This window comes from Alternaria infectoria, assembly GCF_024043175.1.
Source record: "Alternaria infectoria strain BMP 0036 chromosome Unknown scaffold_37, whole genome shotgun sequence".
In the NCBI taxonomy this organism is placed as follows: domain Eukaryota; kingdom Fungi; phylum Ascomycota; class Dothideomycetes; order Pleosporales; family Pleosporaceae; genus Alternaria; species Alternaria infectoria.
In genome coordinates, this window is record NW_026250726.1 from 172,493 (window position 1) to 192,450 (window position 19,958).

General features: G+C 46.1%; 6 protein-coding genes across 6 annotated transcripts; 2 read left to right on the top strand and 4 right to left on the bottom strand.

Moving 5' to 3' along the window:
- Positions 1-129: 129 nt before the first annotated feature.
- Positions 130-3,194, top strand: J4E92_010529 (uncharacterized protein; the record flags this gene model as incomplete). The annotated part of the gene is made up of 5 exons (XM_051501866.1): positions 130-400; positions 447-488; positions 535-576; positions 623-664; positions 712-3,194. The coding sequence occupies 5 exons, from the start codon at positions 130-132 to the stop codon at positions 3,192-3,194; spliced, it is 2,880 nt and encodes a 959-aa protein (XP_051347968.1).
- Positions 3,195-4,176: 982 nt separating this feature from the next.
- Positions 4,177-5,398, bottom strand: J4E92_010530 (uncharacterized protein; the record flags this gene model as incomplete). The annotated part of the gene is made up of 3 exons (XM_051501867.1): positions 4,177-4,301; positions 4,350-5,175; positions 5,225-5,398. The coding sequence occupies 3 exons, from the start codon at positions 5,396-5,398 to the stop codon at positions 4,177-4,179; spliced, it is 1,125 nt and encodes a 374-aa protein (XP_051347969.1).
- A 1,201-nt stretch (positions 5,399-6,599) lies between these two features.
- On the bottom strand, positions 6,600-7,877 carry J4E92_010531 (uncharacterized protein; the record flags this gene model as incomplete). Its single annotated transcript, XM_051501868.1, has 2 exons — positions 6,600-7,783; positions 7,832-7,877. The coding sequence occupies 2 exons, from the start codon at positions 7,875-7,877 to the stop codon at positions 6,600-6,602; spliced, it is 1,230 nt and encodes a 409-aa protein (XP_051347970.1).
- Positions 7,878-8,279: 402 nt separating this feature from the next.
- On the bottom strand, positions 8,280-9,036 carry J4E92_010532 (uncharacterized protein; the record flags this gene model as incomplete). Its single annotated transcript, XM_051501869.1, has 2 exons — positions 8,280-8,905; positions 8,955-9,036. 2 exons carry the CDS (start codon positions 9,034-9,036, stop codon positions 8,280-8,282), a joined length of 708 nt encoding a protein of 235 aa, XP_051347971.1.
- A 533-nt stretch (positions 9,037-9,569) lies between these two features.
- On the top strand, positions 9,570-10,673 carry J4E92_010533 (uncharacterized protein; the record flags this gene model as incomplete). The annotated part of the gene is made up of 1 exon (XM_051501870.1): positions 9,570-10,673. One exon carries the CDS (start codon positions 9,570-9,572, stop codon positions 10,671-10,673), a length of 1,104 nt encoding a protein of 367 aa, XP_051347972.1.
- A 1,289-nt stretch (positions 10,674-11,962) lies between these two features.
- Positions 11,963-12,806, bottom strand: J4E92_010534 (uncharacterized protein; the record flags this gene model as incomplete). The annotated part of the gene is made up of 3 exons (XM_051501871.1): positions 11,963-11,971; positions 12,022-12,498; positions 12,546-12,806. The coding sequence occupies 3 exons, from the start codon at positions 12,804-12,806 to the stop codon at positions 11,963-11,965; spliced, it is 747 nt and encodes a 248-aa protein (XP_051347973.1).
- Positions 12,807-19,958: the final 7,152 nt, after the last annotated feature.

The window sequence follows — 19,958 nt, forward strand, 5'->3', positions numbered from 1 at the left end:
GCGGATCAGATCTTTCCAAGGTTGCCAAGTCGACCCACGTGACAACGCGATAAGCCGCCCCACTTGCTCAGAGCGAAGCGCGTACAGGCGAACACTCGTCCTGTCTAACTTCACCACACATCCGCCAAGATGGACGACGACGTAGACTACTACGAGCCACTCTCCAAGGCCATGCAGACGAGCTTGAACCTATGTCTCGAGACTATCGTGGCTTCGCCAGCAGGGCAGGTCGCGCGAGCAGACGACCCCGAGCAACATGCACACGAGACGAGGATGCGAGACCTGCGTCGCCTAGACCGGCGTGTAGATGAGATGAACCAAGAGATCACCAAGATCAACGGAATCACCGAGCTCATGGCACCTATCAAAACACTGATCCAAGAAAAGGCCGCTCTCGCGGGTAAGTTGACAGGCATCAACATCTTGCTCGTGCTAACAAAGGACAGATACTTTATCCAAGACCAAGAGGGATCTTGAGGCTTCCAACAGTGTGTACCTCACTCTAAGGCTTCTTCATGTGCTAATAGAGAACAGGCTCCCACTCCAAGACCGATGAGGAGCTGAAGGCTACCGAGAGTGAGTATCCTATCTACGAGGCCCTTCCAGTGCTAAGACGTAGCAGGCAATCTTTCCAAGATCAACGAGAAGCTCAAGGCTGCCGAGGGTAGGTATCCTGTCTAATCTCTTCTTTCCCGTGCTTATAGATGACAGATACCATCTCCGAGGCTAGCGACAGCCTGACCGTAGCCCAAAACCTAGCAGAGACTCGTCTCAAGAACTTCAACCTCTTGTTCAGCACAAATACCAAGCAGTTTGAAGACCTTCGCGAGTGCCGGCAAAAGCTGAAAACGGAGATGGAGAGCGGCGAAGCTACCAAGGAAGAGCTGGAGAAGGCCCAGGGCGTGCAGACGCACCTTGATGGGCGGGTCTCGACGCTCGAGGGAGAACTCGAGACAACCAAGAACACGGCCCAGGGCGTGCAGACGACCCTTGATAAGGCTAACGGGCGTGCATCGACGCTTCAGAACCAGCTCGAGCTGTATAAGAAAGAGGCCCAGGACGTGCAGACGTCTCTTGAAAGGCGTGTCTCATCGCTCGAGGGAGATCTAGAGGAATCCAAGAACAGCGCCCAGGACGTGCAGACGCTCCTCAATAAGGCCAATGAGCGTGTATCGACGCTCAAGGAACAGCTTACGACATCCAAGAGCGAGACCCAGAGCGTGCAGACGTCTCTTGATGAGGTTAATGGGCGTGTATTGACGCTCGAAGAAGAGAAGAAGAAGGCCGAGGAAGCGACCCAGAGCGTGCAGACGTCTCTTGATGAGGTCAACAAGCGTGTATCAACGCTTGAAGAAGAGAAGAAGAAGGCCGAGGAAGCGACTCAGAGCGTGCAGACGTCTCTTGATGAGGTCAACAAGCGTGTATTCACGCTCGGGGAGGAGAGGAAGAAGGCCGAGGAACGCTCCCAAGATCTCGACCTGCAACTCAAGAATGCGCAGGACTCTGCGTCTAGTCTCCAAGAAAAGGCCAACAAGTCCACGCTACACACCAATGGCATTGAGGGACAGCTCAGCATTGCAGAACAGCGCATCCGAGGACTCGAGGACGAGGGCGAAGAAACCAAGAAGCGCACCTCAGAGCTTGAGGCAAAACTCCGAGCTGCTACTGAAGGTCTCGATGCGGCGAAAGGGCAGGCCGAGAAAGACAAGCTGGCACTCGAAGCGCTAGACAAGAACCTCCAAGACGAGAAGCGCATCTCCAAGGACACCTCAGATGAGCTCGGGACCTCCAAGCAGTCAGCCCTAGACTTCGAGCGTCGCGCCCAAGATCTCACTACAAAGGTCCAAGAACGAGAGACTTCTCTCGGTGAGCTACAAAGGCAGGTTCAAGAGCTCCAAAAGGAAAAGGAAGATGCCTCCAAGAAAAGCGACTCTCAGAAGCGCGACCAAGAAGCGCTCGAGAACGATATCCGAGTACTCAAGCAAGACCTCGAGGAGCAAAAGCAGAAGTTCGACAAGGAGATGCAAGAGAAGATCTCAGAAGTTGAAACGTCCGAGGAGACCATCGCGGACCTAGAGGATCGACTTGACATTGCTGAAGATAAAGACAAAACCATCACGAATTTGAAAGGAACGGCCGAGTTCTCCGAGTGGCGCATCCGAAAGCTTGACGAGCAGGTTTCCAAGAAGAGCACACGCATCACAGAACTTGAAGCCGAGGTCAAGAAATCGAAGGCCGAGGATACGAAATCCAAGGCCTGCATCCTCAATCTCCAGCGGGACAGTAATACCTCCGCGCAGATGGCTGAGATGGATGCCCAGAACCTCCAAACCCAAGTCAATGATCTCCTAGCAGCCAATGAGCGTCTTTGCACCGAGCAGGATGCTCTAAAAACCAAGCTTCAGGACTCCAAGATGCTTGCGCAATCTCGCCTCGAAGGCAACACCTTTCTTCAAGGGTCAGTGTCACGCCATGCGCAGCAAGTCCAAGATCTGGAGGAAGAGGTCACGGATCTCAAAGGAGTCATCGGTACTGCCAATAACCTATTGGATGAACGCGCTATCGAGATCCAAGAACTTCAAGGCTCGGCTGCTCATGAGTCCGAGAACATGACGGAGGTTCTTCAAGGTCACCTAGACGAACTCAAAAGGTGTCGCGATGATCACTCAGACGAACTCAAAAGGTGTCGCGATGATCACCTAGAAGAACTCCAACAGTGTCGCGATGGCCACCTAGAAGAACTCCAACACTGTCGCGATGATCACCTAGAAGAACTCGAGGACACGGTTGCGGATGCCGCGACTCAAGAATACGTCGCCAAAACCGAGCATAGGGCACAGATCAACACCGTGGCCGGTGAATACGAAGCCAGTTTGGACGAGCAAGATATGCTCTTCTCTGGTGAGCGCAACCGCCTAGCCGCCGAGTTTTCCACCGAGTTATCACGGCAGCTCACCAAGCAACACCTAGAGCTCGGGGACAAGTCTGAGGATCTCCTCTATGCCGAGCAACTTCAAACTTCTCAAGCTCGGTCGGATGCGGCCGTCTTCAAGAGGGAAGCTGAAGCGGCCAAGACCGAGATCCAAGAGCTCATCAACTGCAACAACGAGCATGTTGATGCGCGGATGAGCCTCACGAAGACGGTCATTGAGCAAAACGAGATGCTCGAGTACTTCCAGAAGAATGGCTGGTGAACACTAGTGTCAAGCAACGTGTGGTTTACAAGGTTTAGATCTTGATTTGGGAGGTAGAGACCTCCCCGCGGAAGTGCAGACTTCTCTTACTCTGGAAGTGCAGACTTCTTTTACTCTGGAAGTGCAGACTTCTTTTACTTTGGAAGTGCAGACTTCTTTCACTCTGGAAGTGCAGACTTCTTTTACTCTGGAAGTGCAGACTTCTTACTCTGGAAGTGCAGACTTCTATTAGATTACATTACGTAGCTGCTTTGCAAAGCTGTTGTCTTCTTCTACGCTGTAGCGACTAATGCTGCAATATGTGTAGAGAAGTACTGCGTAGGAAGAGAGTCTTGAATTGCTTTGTCGATGTATCCCCGTTGACTCTCTATCTACTACCACTACGATAACGTAGACTACTCGCGATACCTCTATCCCTAGATAAGCGACATCGCAAAACTTTCAGGCTTACCGGATTAGAAGCCATTCGATCGCTGCACGATCTACGGCAAAATTGTGTGCCTGAACATTAACGATCTCTGATTCTGATTAAGGCTCGAGACTTGGTTCGTTATGCTGATCTCGAAATGTTGTCCTGTCCTCTCTTCTATAGTACTACGATAACATATTAACGCCTTGCTTGTAAAGACTGTTAGCATCACCGATGCAAACGTGCGAGATCGAATGTAATGCTGTTCCTGCTACTTATCAAAGGTGCGAGTCTACACTCGCGAAAGGTATAATCTACACTATACGAAGTATGATAAGTCTGCACTCATCGACGATGCGAGTCTACACTCGCGAAAGGTATGATAAGTCTGCACTTATCGAAGATGCGAGTCTACACTCGCTAAAGAAATAGTCTACACCATACGAAGTATGATGAGTCTGCACTCATCGAAGATACAAGTCTACACTTGTAAAGAGACTCTCTAGGAATCGCGAGCAAGTCTTCACTTCCTAGGACAAGTCTACACTTGGATGATGAGAAAGTATTCACTTTCTAGATGCCATCAAAATCACCACCGAAGGCGCGCTTCTTGGGCTCGACGGGAGCCGCAGGTGCAGACACAGAAGCTTTGGGGGGTCTAGGGAACCCAGGCAGGTTTCGGATAGCGGTCTCCTGATCTATGCGGAGTTAGTGATTTCAAGATATATGAGGGCTGATATACATACTGGGAAAGAGCCTGGTCGCCGTGCAGGTATCCTCGGAACGCCGCCTTCGATTGACCGTCTCGACGGTGCGCCAGAGAGCAGGGTTGAACCAGCGTAGACTAGGAAGCTCGTCACCCTGCGGCATCACATGGCGCAGGAAGCAGTCCTGCATCATGGCGCAACGACCGTGCAATAGGTAGTCGAAGCAGAATAGGGGATCTAGGCACCCAGACTGAAACCACTGGGCTTCGCACAGGTTGGAAAGCATCTTGATGTTGATCTTTCCGTGCGAGGGTTCCCCCTGCGCAGTCTTGTATGTACCATAAGAGTATCTAGGTGCCCGTTCCGAATAGGCGTATCTAGGATGCGGTGCACTAGGTCCCGCAGAGCGCGTGGTCATGTCCACGGTGTAGTGGCTCGGGTTGCGGCTCTGGAACATAGGGTCCTTGGGCGCGGATTTCTCGGGGGCGAAGTTCTTCTTGGGTGCGCTGTACAAGGGTTGGCCTTGTCGTCTAGGAGGACGGTTATCGGTGACCTTGAGGTTACCGAAGGAGTCGGTGAGGGCACCCGCGCCCGCCACGGTGTTGAAAGCCCACTTGGACTCGTCGGTACGCTTGGTCGCTGGTCCTTGGGTCTTCTTTTCTAGGGGCTTGGGTAAAGGCGACTTCGCCTTCTCTTGGGCGGGGTTGCTCGGTGTCCTTGGTTTAGCCTCGGTGGCTTCTTCCTCGGTGGCGTCTTCCTCGATTTCATCGCACAAGATGAGGCCTTCGTCGACTAGGCGTTTCGCTAGGGCTGAGCCAAAGGCTGACCTCAGCGTCTCTCCGTGGAGGAAATACCAATTCTCGTACTGAGACTGTTAGGTCGTTGCGAAAAGACAATGATTCGAACAGGCTTACTTTGTAGTCCTTGGGGTTCTTGCTCACGAAGAAGAGCGTGTTCTTGGGAACCGGCTTGACCACGTCGCCCTGGTTCTGGGCCAGCGTAGCATCGGAGCCGCGGCTGTCTAGGGTGAGCTGGTGAACAGCTTGGGCTTTTTGCGCTGCCGCCGCTTGAGCTTCGGCGACAGTCATCACTAGGAACTGGCGATTGTTGATATATAGGGAAAAAAGGGAATGGTATGGGGTGTTGCAAGGCGAGGTGTTAGATTGTAAAACCGAGAGCAAATTTGAAAACACAACCAAACGCGCTAGTCCGAAGCTCTCCTCCGACGCTCTACTCTCCTTCACCTCTGATGGTCCAAGCTCTCGGAGACCGCGCCATAAACTTTAGGCAGAGCTCGTCGAACAATACTTGCAGGTCATCCTTCGTGCCGTTCGCTTCATCGCTCGCAAAGCCCTACCGCAAGTCTCAGATAGCACAATCCTTGTTGGCCTATTCAGGAAGTTGATCCAGGTGCGGTTGGAGAAGCTCACCACTGAGCTCCCCGAGAAAGTGGGAGAACTTCTCAAGCCCGTCACCCCATCACGTACAACCATTATCTCACGGACAACGTTCAGAAAGCGCAGAGCCGACGACGTGTGCACGAGATGCAGAAGTCACTAGAGGGCGTGCTCGGAGGTGACTACAACAATGGCGAGACTCACAGATTGAGCATCAACGTGGATAAGCGGACAACTATGCGAGTTCCACGGCCTCATAACAGATAGGTACGAGTTGCGCATGCTTCTGGATGGGCTCTAATATTGGCGGGTTGCACTTCAGAAGATCATCGACGACTTCACTGTACTCGCCATCGAAGCGCGCTGCATGCAAGCCCTTCCCGACTTATTCTCGCCAGCCGACCTTATCGACATTGACGATGCGACTGTGACTGCTCTGGCATCCGAGAGCGAGGAGTATTCGAAAGAGCGAGCGCGTTGCAGCGAAAAGCTCAAGGTTTTCGAAGAAGGGTTGCGAGCTCTACAAGACGTTCGTAACATCTCGCCGCTGCCACAGAATGAAGATATGATCTATGACTGGATCGGCCTTGATGGAAGAACGACATGCTAACATGCTCAAGATGACGGCACGTACTCGGAACAAATCCTGCCGAGCCCAGAACCAACAGAAGTGTCTGCTCACGACAGTGCTGACGAAGCTTCGGCGGGGGGCGAATCGGAAGATGAGAAGTCTTTATCGTCTGATCAGCATGCTGTCCTGTGTTCAGAAAGGGCAATCTTCTCATGCGAAACGAGCGCGTTCGACTTCGCAGCGGCGGGAAAGGCTATTAGGAAAGTAGAGACAGGGAACGAGGCCCGCCGTCTTTGATTGTGCTGATGTGGCTCTGTGTAGCTACTGATACCCCTCAGTCTTTGCAGCATGACTAGGCTTCGTTCCCAACCGCATAACCGGGCTATTGATAAAGTTATCTAACCCATCATGCGTGAAGAAGGTCTGCGCCTTTGAAATCTGAACCTCATTCGCGCCTCTCTTCCAAATACTCTCATCATAACTTGTGACCGCATCTTTCAAACTCGCGCTCCCACTTTGCACGCTCTTCAACGCTTCAACAAGGCAATGCGCAGAATAAAAAGCATTGTTGGCGCCCTGCCCGCGGTGAAACGTCATGGCGTGCGCCGCATCGCCGCACAGCGTAACCCTCCCGTTGTGATTATCCCACGGCACCGTCTTCCATATCTTGAGCTGATCGCGCAGCACGGGTGTGTCTTCTGGTATCCACTCAATAGCGCTCTTGTATGGCTCAGCCCACCCATCCCGCTTCACATGCGCTTTAAGCCTTTCCAACCGCCCGTGTTCGTTATCATGGTCTTCAACATATTTCAGCGGCCAGGTGGACAGGATCTGAAACGTCCAGGTACTCGCGTCTTTCTTATCGGGCATGTCGAGCACGTTTGCGCGGATGTAGTGGCCTGCGGGGTGGATCGCGATGTCGACGAGTGGGTGTAGACGCTCTTTGATGAAAAGCGCTTGGGAGGCGGTGTAGGACGCGTTGAAGTTCATTAGGGCGAAGGGAAGCGTGTCCATGGTGCCGGAGTGGGGGAGGAGGCAGCGGCGGACTTTTGACATGGCGCCGTCGAGGCCGATGAGGATGGTGCCGGTGTCGGTTGTGCCGTCTTCGAAGTGGACTTTCACTCCGCCGTTCTCCATGGTCTCATAGTGCGAGAAGCTCTTGCTGTATTGCACATCCAATTGCTCAGCTAACAGCATGCGCAGTCTTCTAATATTAATCTCGCGCGCCTTTGGTATCGGGAACGCAAACGCCTCCTCCCGTGTCTGGCCGTTGTAAATCACGATTCGGTCTTCGCCGAACGCTGCGCAGTCGACGTAGGGGTCGACTTGACATGAGTTGATCTGCGCGCTGAGCTCTTCTGGGATGAGGTCGAAGAGGTATGGTCGTGCCCAACCTAATGTGAAGGCCCAGTGACGGTGGCGGTAGACGTCGGCGCCTTTGTCGTAGATGGCGAAGGAGATGCCTGCTTTTTTGAGGCCGTGAGCGAGCGCGCAGCCGGCGGGGCCTTGGTGTGTTAGTGGGGGTTTGTTGTGCTGAAGGTTTGGTTACACACCGGCGCCGATGACGATGACTTTCAGGCTGGTGTCGATGCTACCCATGTTGGATGGATGCGGTGTTGGGTTGGAGAAGTGTGAGGTTGCGACGGTGGAGGCAGGACACGATGTCAGTTTCGAGAGACGCTGGGTCGCGGCATCAGCGGTCTTAACATTGCATGTCGGATCATAGTCATGCTGCAGGGTCGTTCAAGCCGGGCGACATGTGTAAGCTAACGCAAGAGAGTGGGGGATGCGATGCAGATGCGGCGGATGCGGCGGGCGCCGTTGTTACTAGCGTCCGGCGTCGGTTCTCCTCTTCAGTGCCGTGCCCAGACATCGAACGCAACACAGTCTACGCATGGGTCTTGGACGTCTCCGAGAAGTATAGTCATGAAATGGGTTGGACAATTGCGCTCGACTATACTGACCATGTGTAGCACCTCTGGGTATCGCGCCCCCGCTCGGTCAAACTCCAGCATCGACATTCATCCCGACAGCATGGCAAACTGCAGCCCTGACGATCTCCCTCACAGTCTCCACTTCCTCTTCGTTCCTCGGCGCATACACCATGATCCAGCTTGGCGGTGCCAGCCAAGTCACTGGAAAGCGCTGTCCCCAGCCCCTCTTCATCACCAGTCTCGCGTCTTGCGGGCTCACGTATACATGGAGTGAGTTCTCTGCCGGATGCACATGCGCGACCTCGTAGAAGATTTTGTGCGCGACGGGGTTGATGGTCTTGACATCTGGCTTCACGTAGATGGCAGGTCCAGTTCCGCCTTCGGTCTTGCTCGGTCGCGTCTCAATGTGCTCCGAGTACGCCTTTGTATCCGCAAACTCGCGCATGAGATCGTGAAGGACCGTGGAAGCGCCGGGTGTGATCTTCTCTGGGAACTGGCGTTGTGGTAGTGTCCACCTTGTAAGCCCTGGTCTACTGCCAACGCGGTCCGGCACCTTCTGAGGATTGATATAAGACGCGCCCGTATCGGGAATTGGAGATGCATCGAGCAGGTTCTGGCGCGTATAGAGCAAGTAGAGCCCCCATCGACGGATCTTGATGTAGCCTTGTAATGTTGGAGGCGTGCCACCAGTTCCTGCGGCGACTCAGCAATCGCATTCACACAGGCTGAGAGGATCGCGAACCAAAGCTTTGCCAGCTCTTGAAGTCATACCAGAAGGCCAGTCCCGCGGCTGCTAGGCCGGCCAGCACGTATTGGGCGGCCATCTTTAACGAGGCTACGTGGCGGTCAAGACGAGGCTCCGAACAGAAGGTTTAATAAAACAGAGTCGACGTCGCGAAGTCTGAGAGTTTGCGGTGTTCCGTTTCAAGACGCGGACTTGAAGGTTAATGGGGGCCGCGCGATGTGGGGCGAGTGAGGGACAGGGCTGTCGCGGGCGGGAAGGCTAATGGCGCTAGAAGATCGGATCCCCTCACGCGCGCCCAATGACCCGGCTGCATCCCCGCAACACCTCCGCAACCCATCCACCACCATGTCACGATGCACCAGCGATATCGCGCACGACAGGCGCAAAGCGTCACTCGCCTTTCGCATCGTCTCACATCGCACCCAGGCGACACCACCAAATTCGCGACGCAGGTGAAGATCTAAGAAGAGTGCTAGCGACTCCAAGGCATCCGCGGTTTCAAACGCTACTATTTCCATCGCCACCTTGAAACATCGCTCGCGAACTCCATAAGACGAGGCAAGCGGCCTCTATACCCAGCAGAATGCACACCTCCAAGTGCTGAACAGCCAAATGGTACTCTGCAACTACTGCGCCGCTCAACAGACCCAAAGGGACGCCGCCGAAGCAACGCATCCACGCGCCTTAGCATCGCATCCCCTCCACGCAGCCCAACCCGAAGAATACCTCCGACCCTCCAAACAACGCGAACTATCCATCATCGAAGAAGCGCGCACCGAATCGCTAAAAGCCGAGTCCCTCAACGCAGAGTCGCTCAAAACAGGCCCGCCAACACCAACCCAGCCGCAGCCCAAAGAGCGCAAGTCGCGAGCACACAAGATGTCCATACCACCCCAGCTCCAGCAGCAACTGCGCTTGCTCATCCGCGCAAACCACATCCTACACCACCACGGCCTCGTCGACGCATTCGGCCATATCTCCGTAAGACACCCGCTCAACAAGGAGCAATACATCATCGCTGGCTACGACCCCGGCGCCCCGGCGCTTGTCAAAAACATGAGCGACTTTATATCGTACTGGGTCAAGGACTCCACGCCCGTCGACGCCGACGCGCCGCAGGGATACAGCGAGCGGTATATTCACGGGGAGATACTGCGGAAGTTTCCCAAGGTGAATTGCGTTGTGCATTCGCATTCCGAGGATGTCATACCCTTCACTGTAGGACACGGCACGATGGAACCGCATCCTGTTCGACCCGTGTTCCACATGGCGGGCTTCATGGGCCTGGGCGGCGCCAAGGTATTCACAATGGACAGTCTCCGTGGAACGTCAGCGCCCTCCGAACACGACCTCCTCATCAAAAACGCATCCCTCGGCGCCGCTCTCGCCGCACGCTTCTCCCCCGAAAATCCCGTTGTACTACAGCACAAGCACGGTTTCACAACCTTCGGTGCTAGCATCGAAGAAGCGGTGTACCGGGCGATATATACGCAGAAGAATTGTATATTGCTACAAAGGGCGATTGCGATTGCGGGGGGCGATGCAGAGGGTGTATCGTATTTGAGTGCGCAGGAGGTCAAGGATTGCGCGGTTATGAATGCGAAGACGTTGGATAAGTCGTTTAGGCTGTGGTTGAGGGAGGTGCAGGTTAATCCGCTTTATGAGAATGAGGAGGGGGAGCCGGAGAAGGGGAGGGTTGGGGGGATGAAGATGTGAGGAGGGGTCAGGCGCTGTAGTTTAGCTATAAGAAGCGCTGAGCGCGTGAATATTACGATAGGAATCAGATAACCCAGAAGTCTACATCGCTCACCCACATTGCGGTCTTGACGTATCACGCTATAGTAAACTTTGAAGTTCATTTTGGGAACCAGACGATCTCGAAATTTTGAACCGGGACTTCGAAAGCTTCATACGTGACGGGTCGGAGAAGTCCCATACCGAAGCGCCTATACTCGCTGTCGCTGGCCTGTTCAAGACGAAACCTCCAGTGTACCAAATCCTGATGTCGCTCCGTATGGCAGATCATGTCTGGCCGACAAGTGTTCGTCTTAGTGCGCGACGATAACACATTTGCTTCTTGTCATGGTATCTTCTTTCAAGCACGGTTCCGGGCGATGCTCATCCGTTCTTCGTTGTCGCATTGAATCGAGTCGTACAATCACATGCGTATTGAACCGCGCTCCATTGCCTCCCGGTAAAACCCATTAGAGCTGTCGTGTGTGTCTTTTTTTGAGGACGGGAGAAGCCTGGTCTCTTCCTCCTCGAATAGTGGTAAAGCCTGTGGATCTCACAAAGTATGAGCCCATGTGTATTGAATTAATTGTGCACGGAGCTCGGTGCCGGATGGGTACTACTCAGGTGTCCAAATACCTGAATGGACTATCATCATTCGACGAGACACTTTCTCTGCGGGCGCAATGTCTTGATACGATGCATCGTTATTGTCATTCAGCCATTTCCTAGGACTGTTAATAGCGGTACAACTCCCTGAATGCACATCAACCATCTATAGTGATTGAAGCACATGCTCATTGCAAACCACGGCAGCTACATCGTCTGCACATGTCCCTACACAGCGTACTCTAATTTGTAGCGACTTTTGCATAAACCTTGAACCTCTTCCGCTATCTCTTTGAGAGCATTAGCACGGTATTATGGAACTATTACAGGTCTTCATAAGCGTTCGTGCACAAGCAGGAGTTATATTCGGTGGCTAGGAAAATTATCTAGGAACCACCCTTCACCATCTCATGGTGATGTCTTGGAAAGCAACGCTACGCCCCACAGCATCAATGCGCTCAATCGTCGCGCAACATAACGCTCTTCGAGTGTCCTAGCCGTCCTGAGGTAGCAAAGGTCTTCACCTTCGAACGTGGAAGTCTGCACTTCCAAACATAAAAGTCTGCACTCTTAGTGACAAAGGTCTTCACCCTCGAACGTAGGAGTCTGCACTCCTAGATATAAAAGTCTGCACTTTTAGTAACAAAAGTCTTCACTCTTGGATATCACTCCTCCTGGACATTATTAGCATGGTTTCGAGAAGATAATATGTATAGAAACGTACAATCATCTTCCAAAAATGGTTGAAATAGTCGTGCGCAATGTGATTGGGCACCATTTCGGAAGGTTTTACTAGGCAGTAGTCATGCGTCCTCGAATTGCAATTCGTGAAGGGCTCGGGCATCTCGGAGGCTCCCTTGTAGCCCTTCAGCAACTTGCTGAGGCCTTCCGCTCGTTCCTTGAGTTCTTGGGTCACCTTGGAACGCTCCTTGGAACTCTTGGTGGTTAAGACCATAGCTCGGTGGAAGCCAGCTGCGAAGGCTAGGTCCCAAGTTTCTGCCTCGCCTTGCTCCCAACCCTCGTACCAGGCGTCATCGCTTGGATCTTGAAGGTCTTGGACCGCATGGCGTAGCTTGGAGTACAGCTGGATGGCACCTGCTCGGCTGAACGAGGTGACGTTGCTCGGGAGCTTCTCTAGGAACTCGGAGTTGTTCATCTCTAGGAGGTAGTTGACTTGGTCCCGCTCCTCATCGAGCGTTGCCTTCATGGTGTTAGTTGAGCGATGAGTACACCATTTTGCAAGCGTACCTGGTCGAAATCGGGCGAGGCTTCTCGGGAAGAGTCGGTATGCTCGGAGGAGTCTTGGTGTTGTTGTTCTTGTTCTAGGAGGTGTTGTTCTCGGAGGTGTTGTTCTCGGAGTTCTTGTTCTTGGGCGTGAAGCTGTTCGTGGGCTTCGCGGGCTTGCCGTTCTTGGGTTTGCTGCTCTTGGATCTCTCGTTGCGCGGCTTCTTCTTGCGCTTTCTTGGCCGCCCTCTCGGCCGCCTTCTCGGCTTTGGTTTTGCGCGCCATTTTCGATAGTTTTATCGTGAGTAGTGCGGGTGTTTGTTGTTGTGGTTTAGCAAAGAATCTTCGACGGTGAGTACAAGCTCCATGGGCTAAGCCAAGTACCGCTTAGCGTAGTTATTTCAGCCAGACATCACCGCTCACTTTTCACCTGTTTGACATCGGCAGTGGAATTTATCTTGATACTTGGTATTATGGGCGAAAGACTCCAACGAAAGTCTCTTTATTATTAGTCCTCCGTAAGCAACCTCTGTTCGAACCAGTCAATCGCTCGTCAAAAACAGAGTCATCAATCGAAGCGTCGAAGAAGAGCCAAGCACTTGAAACATATGCCTTGTGCGAGTGCGCGTAACAGCTGTTCGTTGCATAGCTTTGCTGGGATGATAGCCTAGGTACCACGTCGCGCTTCTTCGACGCATCTGGCTGTCTTGAACTCGAGATGCCGCGCGGGAGACTACAAGCAAGCATACCGCAGGTGATGAAGCTTTTCAAGAGGCCGGGCCGCTGGATGTCGCGAAACCATCAGCGATGCGAGGGCCGTGAGGCGGTGAAGAAGGCGACGGTTGGTGACGCGGCGGCCCAGCGCTGTTACTGTAGCCTGCCCGGGAACCCGAAGTCATGGGCGGATGCAAATATGCATACTGCGATATCTTTGATGGCGGACAATGCAACGCAGCCTACTGCCTCCAGCAGTCCATAGGCTACATGTCACATCGGGCGCGCGCTCTTTCCTGCAGCCGGCCAAGGCCGCCCACAAACCTAACGATGACCTAATACATGCGACATTCTGCAGTATCCGGACGCCGCTGCCTACGTCGGCAAATAAGTCAGATTGCGTTGCCACACTGTGTGGGATCGCTGCAGCCTGGCACTGCTAGCATGCACTGCCGCGTCCCGGTCCTGTCAGAGTGACTAGCAACTGCTGCATCGACGGCGAATGGCTGAAACCTGGCTAACAGGTCGGTCGTTGGAGTTCTTTTGGACCCCGCGGAATGATCCCCTGCCAGTCGCGTCTCTCAGTTCTTAAGCCTCTTCCACTTGTCGTATTACTGATCCTCGCTGATCCAGGCGCGCTGCATGTTGATAGCAATCGACAGGCGCTCAAACGCGACGTTTCATGCCGCGATCTGGGGTGAAACGCGGACAGGTGGATTCCAAAGCCAGACGCAGTAGGCTGTCCTTCGAGCAGTGCTGCGCCACCGGCGGTAGCTATGCGCACTCTTTTTCGGGCATAAGCCTGACACACTGTAAGATCTAGGCAGTCTTTACTCAGACAAGCCGTGGAAACTTCGCCTGATGCAGACGTTCATTTGCAATCCATCAACGCATTTTTTGCATTACCCAAATTTACAACAACCGTAGGCTTACTGTGTGTGTTCTGCGCCTGTACAGATGAAACACCAAACAGGCGTGCCGCCTACGTTGCTCGGGAAGCTCAGCTTCACAAGATACTAAGGCAACGTAGCCTGCTGCGTTGCCTTACATTCAACTCAGAACAAACAAAACTACTCGCTGTCGTTCCCGCGAAGAACGACTTCAATCTTCAATCGATCACCAAGGATACACGTGACATTGATCCTCGGGGGGGAACCGAGGGGTGGCTGCGCACGCAACGCGAGACGCCGTAAGCCTACCAATGAAGCCATGTCGCAGGTGCGGTTTCGCGTGATGGGCCAAAAGACACGTCGGAAGAGAAGATCAACATCACGGAGAGCAATCAGACTGATGTCGTTGACCGAAAGGATGCACGCCGTGTTCGCGGCCCCGAGGCACCGGATCACCGAGTGCTAACACTGTTCGGGTAAAGCTGCCGCCACTAGCGGCCTTGCGACAGCCCGAGGCGCCATCCCGCGCACACGCTCCTGGTGAGTGACAACGACATTAAGGCCCATCAGCATCGTGACGACGCTAGCTCCTACATCCGACGTCTCTCTTCTTCCTATCTGCATTGTTAAACTGCTTGCGTAAATCTTATTCGCTCTTCGTGCGCGATTAGTTCTATAGTTTAGCCTGTGTTGCAATTGCGCAACTAAAATGTAAGTAGCAAGAGATAGAGAAGTTCTTGCTATTCTTAAATGTATCTACTACAATCTAATAGTAGAAATGCCTAGTAAGTTTCGTGCTAAGGTATATCTATGTAGAGTAGAATCTCTATATAGAGAGTAAACAAAGTAATACTACAACATTCTTGCTACTAATACGTTGTATTAGACTCTTCTATCTCTACAAATTAGACTTAATTAATTTCTTTACCTATAGAATCTAGCGCTATAAGTTTAAACTACTATATCTACTATATAAGTATAAATAACCTTCTATAAATACTAAGATACCTATTATTTAGTATAGTAATAAGAGATATTAATATACTACGTATATATTATAATATAGACCTCTTGTACGTAGACTTAGGTACTACTAGATAGCTATAGACTTGCCTAGGTATAATAGATATTTAGAGTCTAGTATAACCTTAAGTAGCGCTAACGCAACTATAAATACTATCTAGGTATCTATTCTACTATAGTATATATAACAAAGTAGAATAATCTATTAAGAGCTACTATCTCTTATAATAGTAAGTTAGAAATTATATTATTAGATTTAGAAGTGTATAATATAATATTATAGTATTCTACTAGTCTAGTAATTTATACATAACTTAAATATAGATGTAAAAGCTTACTAGGCTTAAATAAGAACTATAAGTAAATATAGTACTTATAGAGCCTACGCTAAAGTACTCTTAGTTAAATCTTATATTACTAAATTCTATAAGGTTTAGACACTTTAGCAGTATAGTAATAATAATATAGTTATAATAATAGTATAGTATAAACTAGTAATTTACTATAGAGTTATAATTATTTCTTATAATACTTAATACTAGCTTTAAGAAAACGTCTCTTACGTATAAGGTAGTAAAGTTAAGGTTATATCTATAGTATAGAGGTTTCTATTAAACGCGTTAAAGTAGCTACTAGCTAGATCTAGCCTTATCTAAATAGGCCTATCTAATCTAGTAAATATTATCTAGATTACGTAACTCTTATTTCTAATTAACTACTATTAGCCTACCTGCTATTACTCTGTAATATTAACTTTCTCTTCTATAACCTTCTACCTACTACGCAAATTAAAATTTGCGATATAGCTTTATTAATATACTTCTAGCGTCTTACGTTATATAGCTACCTATAGCTTATAACTATCTATTTTATAATTATAAAGTCTATAAATATAAATTTCTTATATACCTCTATTCTCTACTTTAAAGTCTAGCGTTAGATATTAATTTCTAAGAATTAATTACTAGAGATATATAATATACTTAGATTAATAGTAGTAGTATTAAAGCAGCGTATATTATAGATAGCAGACTTTAGAAATAAGCTATAAGTATTATTAAGAGTACTATTCTTATTTATACATATTTATAATATTTTCTAATATTAGAAAGTTATATTATATACTTACAAGTATATTAAAGTATTAATAAGATGTTATAATATATTTAAAATGCGCGATATTAGAGTTCTTAATAGATATAGCTTAAGTAGTAGTTTCTAGTAAGACTACGTAGATCTAGATTAGCTATATAGAACTAACTAAGAATACTTAGAACCTAGAACTACTCTCTTAGAAATTAGCCTAGTTTCTAGCCTTCTATAGGTTTTTACTAAGCTTCGCGATTACTAAGTAATTAAGTAGTATTATGTTAAATCTACATTATTTAAGTTAGAGTCTAGCTACTATAGAGATAGATTATAGATTATCTATAGATTTCTTATATATTACCTACTTTAAGAAAAATTCTTTACTAATATAAGCTATTCTTCTATCTCTATATATATAGCGCTTATATTAAAGTCTTATTCTAAGTTTTATTAACCTTTATAGAAAAGAACGCGCTAAAGATTAGACTAAATAATAGCTATATCTTTATATAGTAGATTTAGAGTTAGTCTAATTTCTAAACTATATTTCTACTAACAACTATACTGCGAGAGAATTAATCTAGAGAGTTTACTAGTGTTCTAGGCTTCTTTATCTATATTTATACTCTACTAGTACTTTAATACTACTATAAGCTAGTTCTTATAAAGAACTTTGCGGCTAATAACTACTTCTCTATTCTTACTCTAGTAGCCTTCTTAGTCTATTATAGCTCTGCGCTACTAGATATCTAAAATAGAACTAGAAAGTAATAATATCTTATTTTAGATAAAAAGTATTCTATTAGTATAAAGATATAATACTACGTCTATAGTATATTCTATAAGGCTAATAACCTAAACTAGTAGTAGTAGACTTATAAGTCTATATACGTTGTTATAAATATCTTTCTTAAGATAAGTATTAGTATCTTTCTTCTACACATTGCCTAGAATAGAACCTATTACCTAATTCTTTAGACTACTCTTATTACTATCTAAGTATATAGCGTATACTTCTTCTTTATCTTTACCTTCTAATACTAGCCTATCTTATTCTTCTAGAAATAGTTCTATAGTAGTAAAGAATATTATATTCTCTCTAGGTTTGTTATAAACTTATTCTATAGCTACTTTATACTATTCTATATTATAAACTAGATATTTAGTATTATTCTAATCTTTATTATATATAACTTATAGATAGACAAGAGAAAGAAGATAATAGTAGTTATTATACTTACCTACTACGCTATATAAGCTTATTCTACCTCTAGAGTTTTTCTTACCTTATATACTAACTTAACACTAGTAGCTCTACTATAATAGTTATCTATAACCTATTTATAAACAGCCTAACTTTATTAGATTTATAACTTTTACTATTAAATTCTATAAAATTTAGTCTATATACCTCTATATTCTAGCACTAGCCTTATAGCTTAAGCTAACTCTAAAAGCTTATTTAACACTATAAGCTAACTCTAGAAGCTTATTTAATACTATAAGCTAACTCTAGAAGCGCGTTCTCTACTATAATTATACTTAGAAAGTGCGCTCTATAGCGTAAGCTAACTCTAGAAGAATACTTAATAGCGTAAGCTAACTCTAGAAGAATACTTAATACTATAAGCTATATATAGAACTACGCTAGTAGTATAAGCTAACTCTAGAAGTACACTTAACACTATAAGCTAACTCTAGAAGTACGCTTAATACTATAAGCTAATTTTAGAAGTACACTTAATACTATAAGCTAACTCTAGAAGCACGCTTAACACTATAAGCTAACTCTAGAAGTACACTTAACACTATAAGTTAACTCTAGAAGTACACTAATAGCGTAAGCTAACTCTAGAAGTGCGCTTATTAATATAAGTATTACAACTTCTAGGCTTATTTTCTACTACCTTATAGATAGAAACTATGCTATTAGATTACTTCTATATTTCTAGAATAAAATTCTAACGTCTTATACCTATAAATTCCTAGGTATTACTAGGTAAAGTTCTAATATTATATATCTATAAATCTCTAGATATTACTAGGTTAACCTAATCTTTTACGCCTATAAGAACCTACTAGTTTATATACATAAATTAATAGAATTTTAATAGTAAAGTATACCTAGAATTATCTATTCTCTTATATTACTACTATTTACGCTAGTAAATTAGGCTAACTTATATTATCTATTAAGTTCTAGACTACCTTAAAGTTCTATTACGTATCTTAACTAGAAGTAAGTAGATCTATAAAGGTTTAATTAATAAGGTTAGACTTCTTAATAGACTCTAGTAAAAGTTATATTAGTAGAGACTCTACTCTTATATAACTTATAAAGATTAGTTCTATAATCTTTACTATTTTTATAGTATTACTATTATAGATTATAACTATATTTATCTAGTTCTATAGACGCGCAATTAGTCTCTATTTAATAAATAAATTTAGTACTTTACCTCTTAGTAGTAAGGTAAAGATTTCTACTCTAAATCTCTCTTAGAGTATAAACTATTACTTTTTATATTCTAACTATCTATTCTATATACAAAGTATAACGCTACTAATCTTAGTAAATAGCTACTTTTACGCTACTATTACTATACTTTACTTTTATATACTTTTTAGATTAATTCTACTACGTAAAAGATATTCTAGATATTTGTATTTAGCGTAGAGTATTAATATATTCTAGTAATACTACATATTACTAAGTATATCTATAGTTTCTCTCTTTTATATAGTTATAACTAATCTCTAGATTTCTTTAACTTTACTTATAGTTAGTATATTAGTTAATATTCTATCTATGTTAGCCTAGAATAATACTAGCTAGTTATTTTATATATTAGAAACTATATCTATATTATTACTTAGTCTAGTAGTTATATCTTCTACTCTAGTAGTTATATCTTCTATAATATTATATCTAGTTAATTCTATAGTTATAAATAAACAGAAACCTTCTTAATATAACTACCTCTACATACCTAGAACTATCTTCTATTCTTATAAATAGTTAACTATAGTAACTACCTTTATATAGTTAATTATTTTAGCTATCTTACTAATACCTATACGCTTAAATATCTTAGCTATATTCTAGTACTTAAGCTTATAATTAGAATATGTAATCTTATTTATTTTTATAGTAACTATATTCTAGAAATTTACTACTATTTCTACTAACGCATAATCTAGTTAATTCTTTAGGTACTTATTTACTTATTTTATAGTTATTTTCTTATATATACGCTTAGAGAAACGCTTATAGTTCTTATTAGTTAGATTAGTAAAGGTATATTCTATATCTACTTAAGAATTATTATAAATTTACTAAATATACTTTAAGAGTTATTTCTTACTAACTTATTAATAGATCTAGTAGATTATATTATCTAGAGAGTATATAAAAAAGGCTTAGATAGGCTCTACTATATCTAGTAGAACGTAGAATACTACTATATAGAGTTCTAACATTATAAAAGTGTTCTAGACTAGTAAACTAACGTTATTATCTTTATTAATAGAGACTAGAATAAGATTAAGCTTTTGTAGCTATATAGCTATATTAGTTAGTATATATATACGTAATAGAGATAGTGTATACTATTAAGTATAAGATATTACTTAGTGTCTATAGTATAGGTAACGCTAAGAACACTAAGAACGCTAGAGCTTAGATTTTAGAATACCTAGCCTCTAATAATCTAAGCACTAC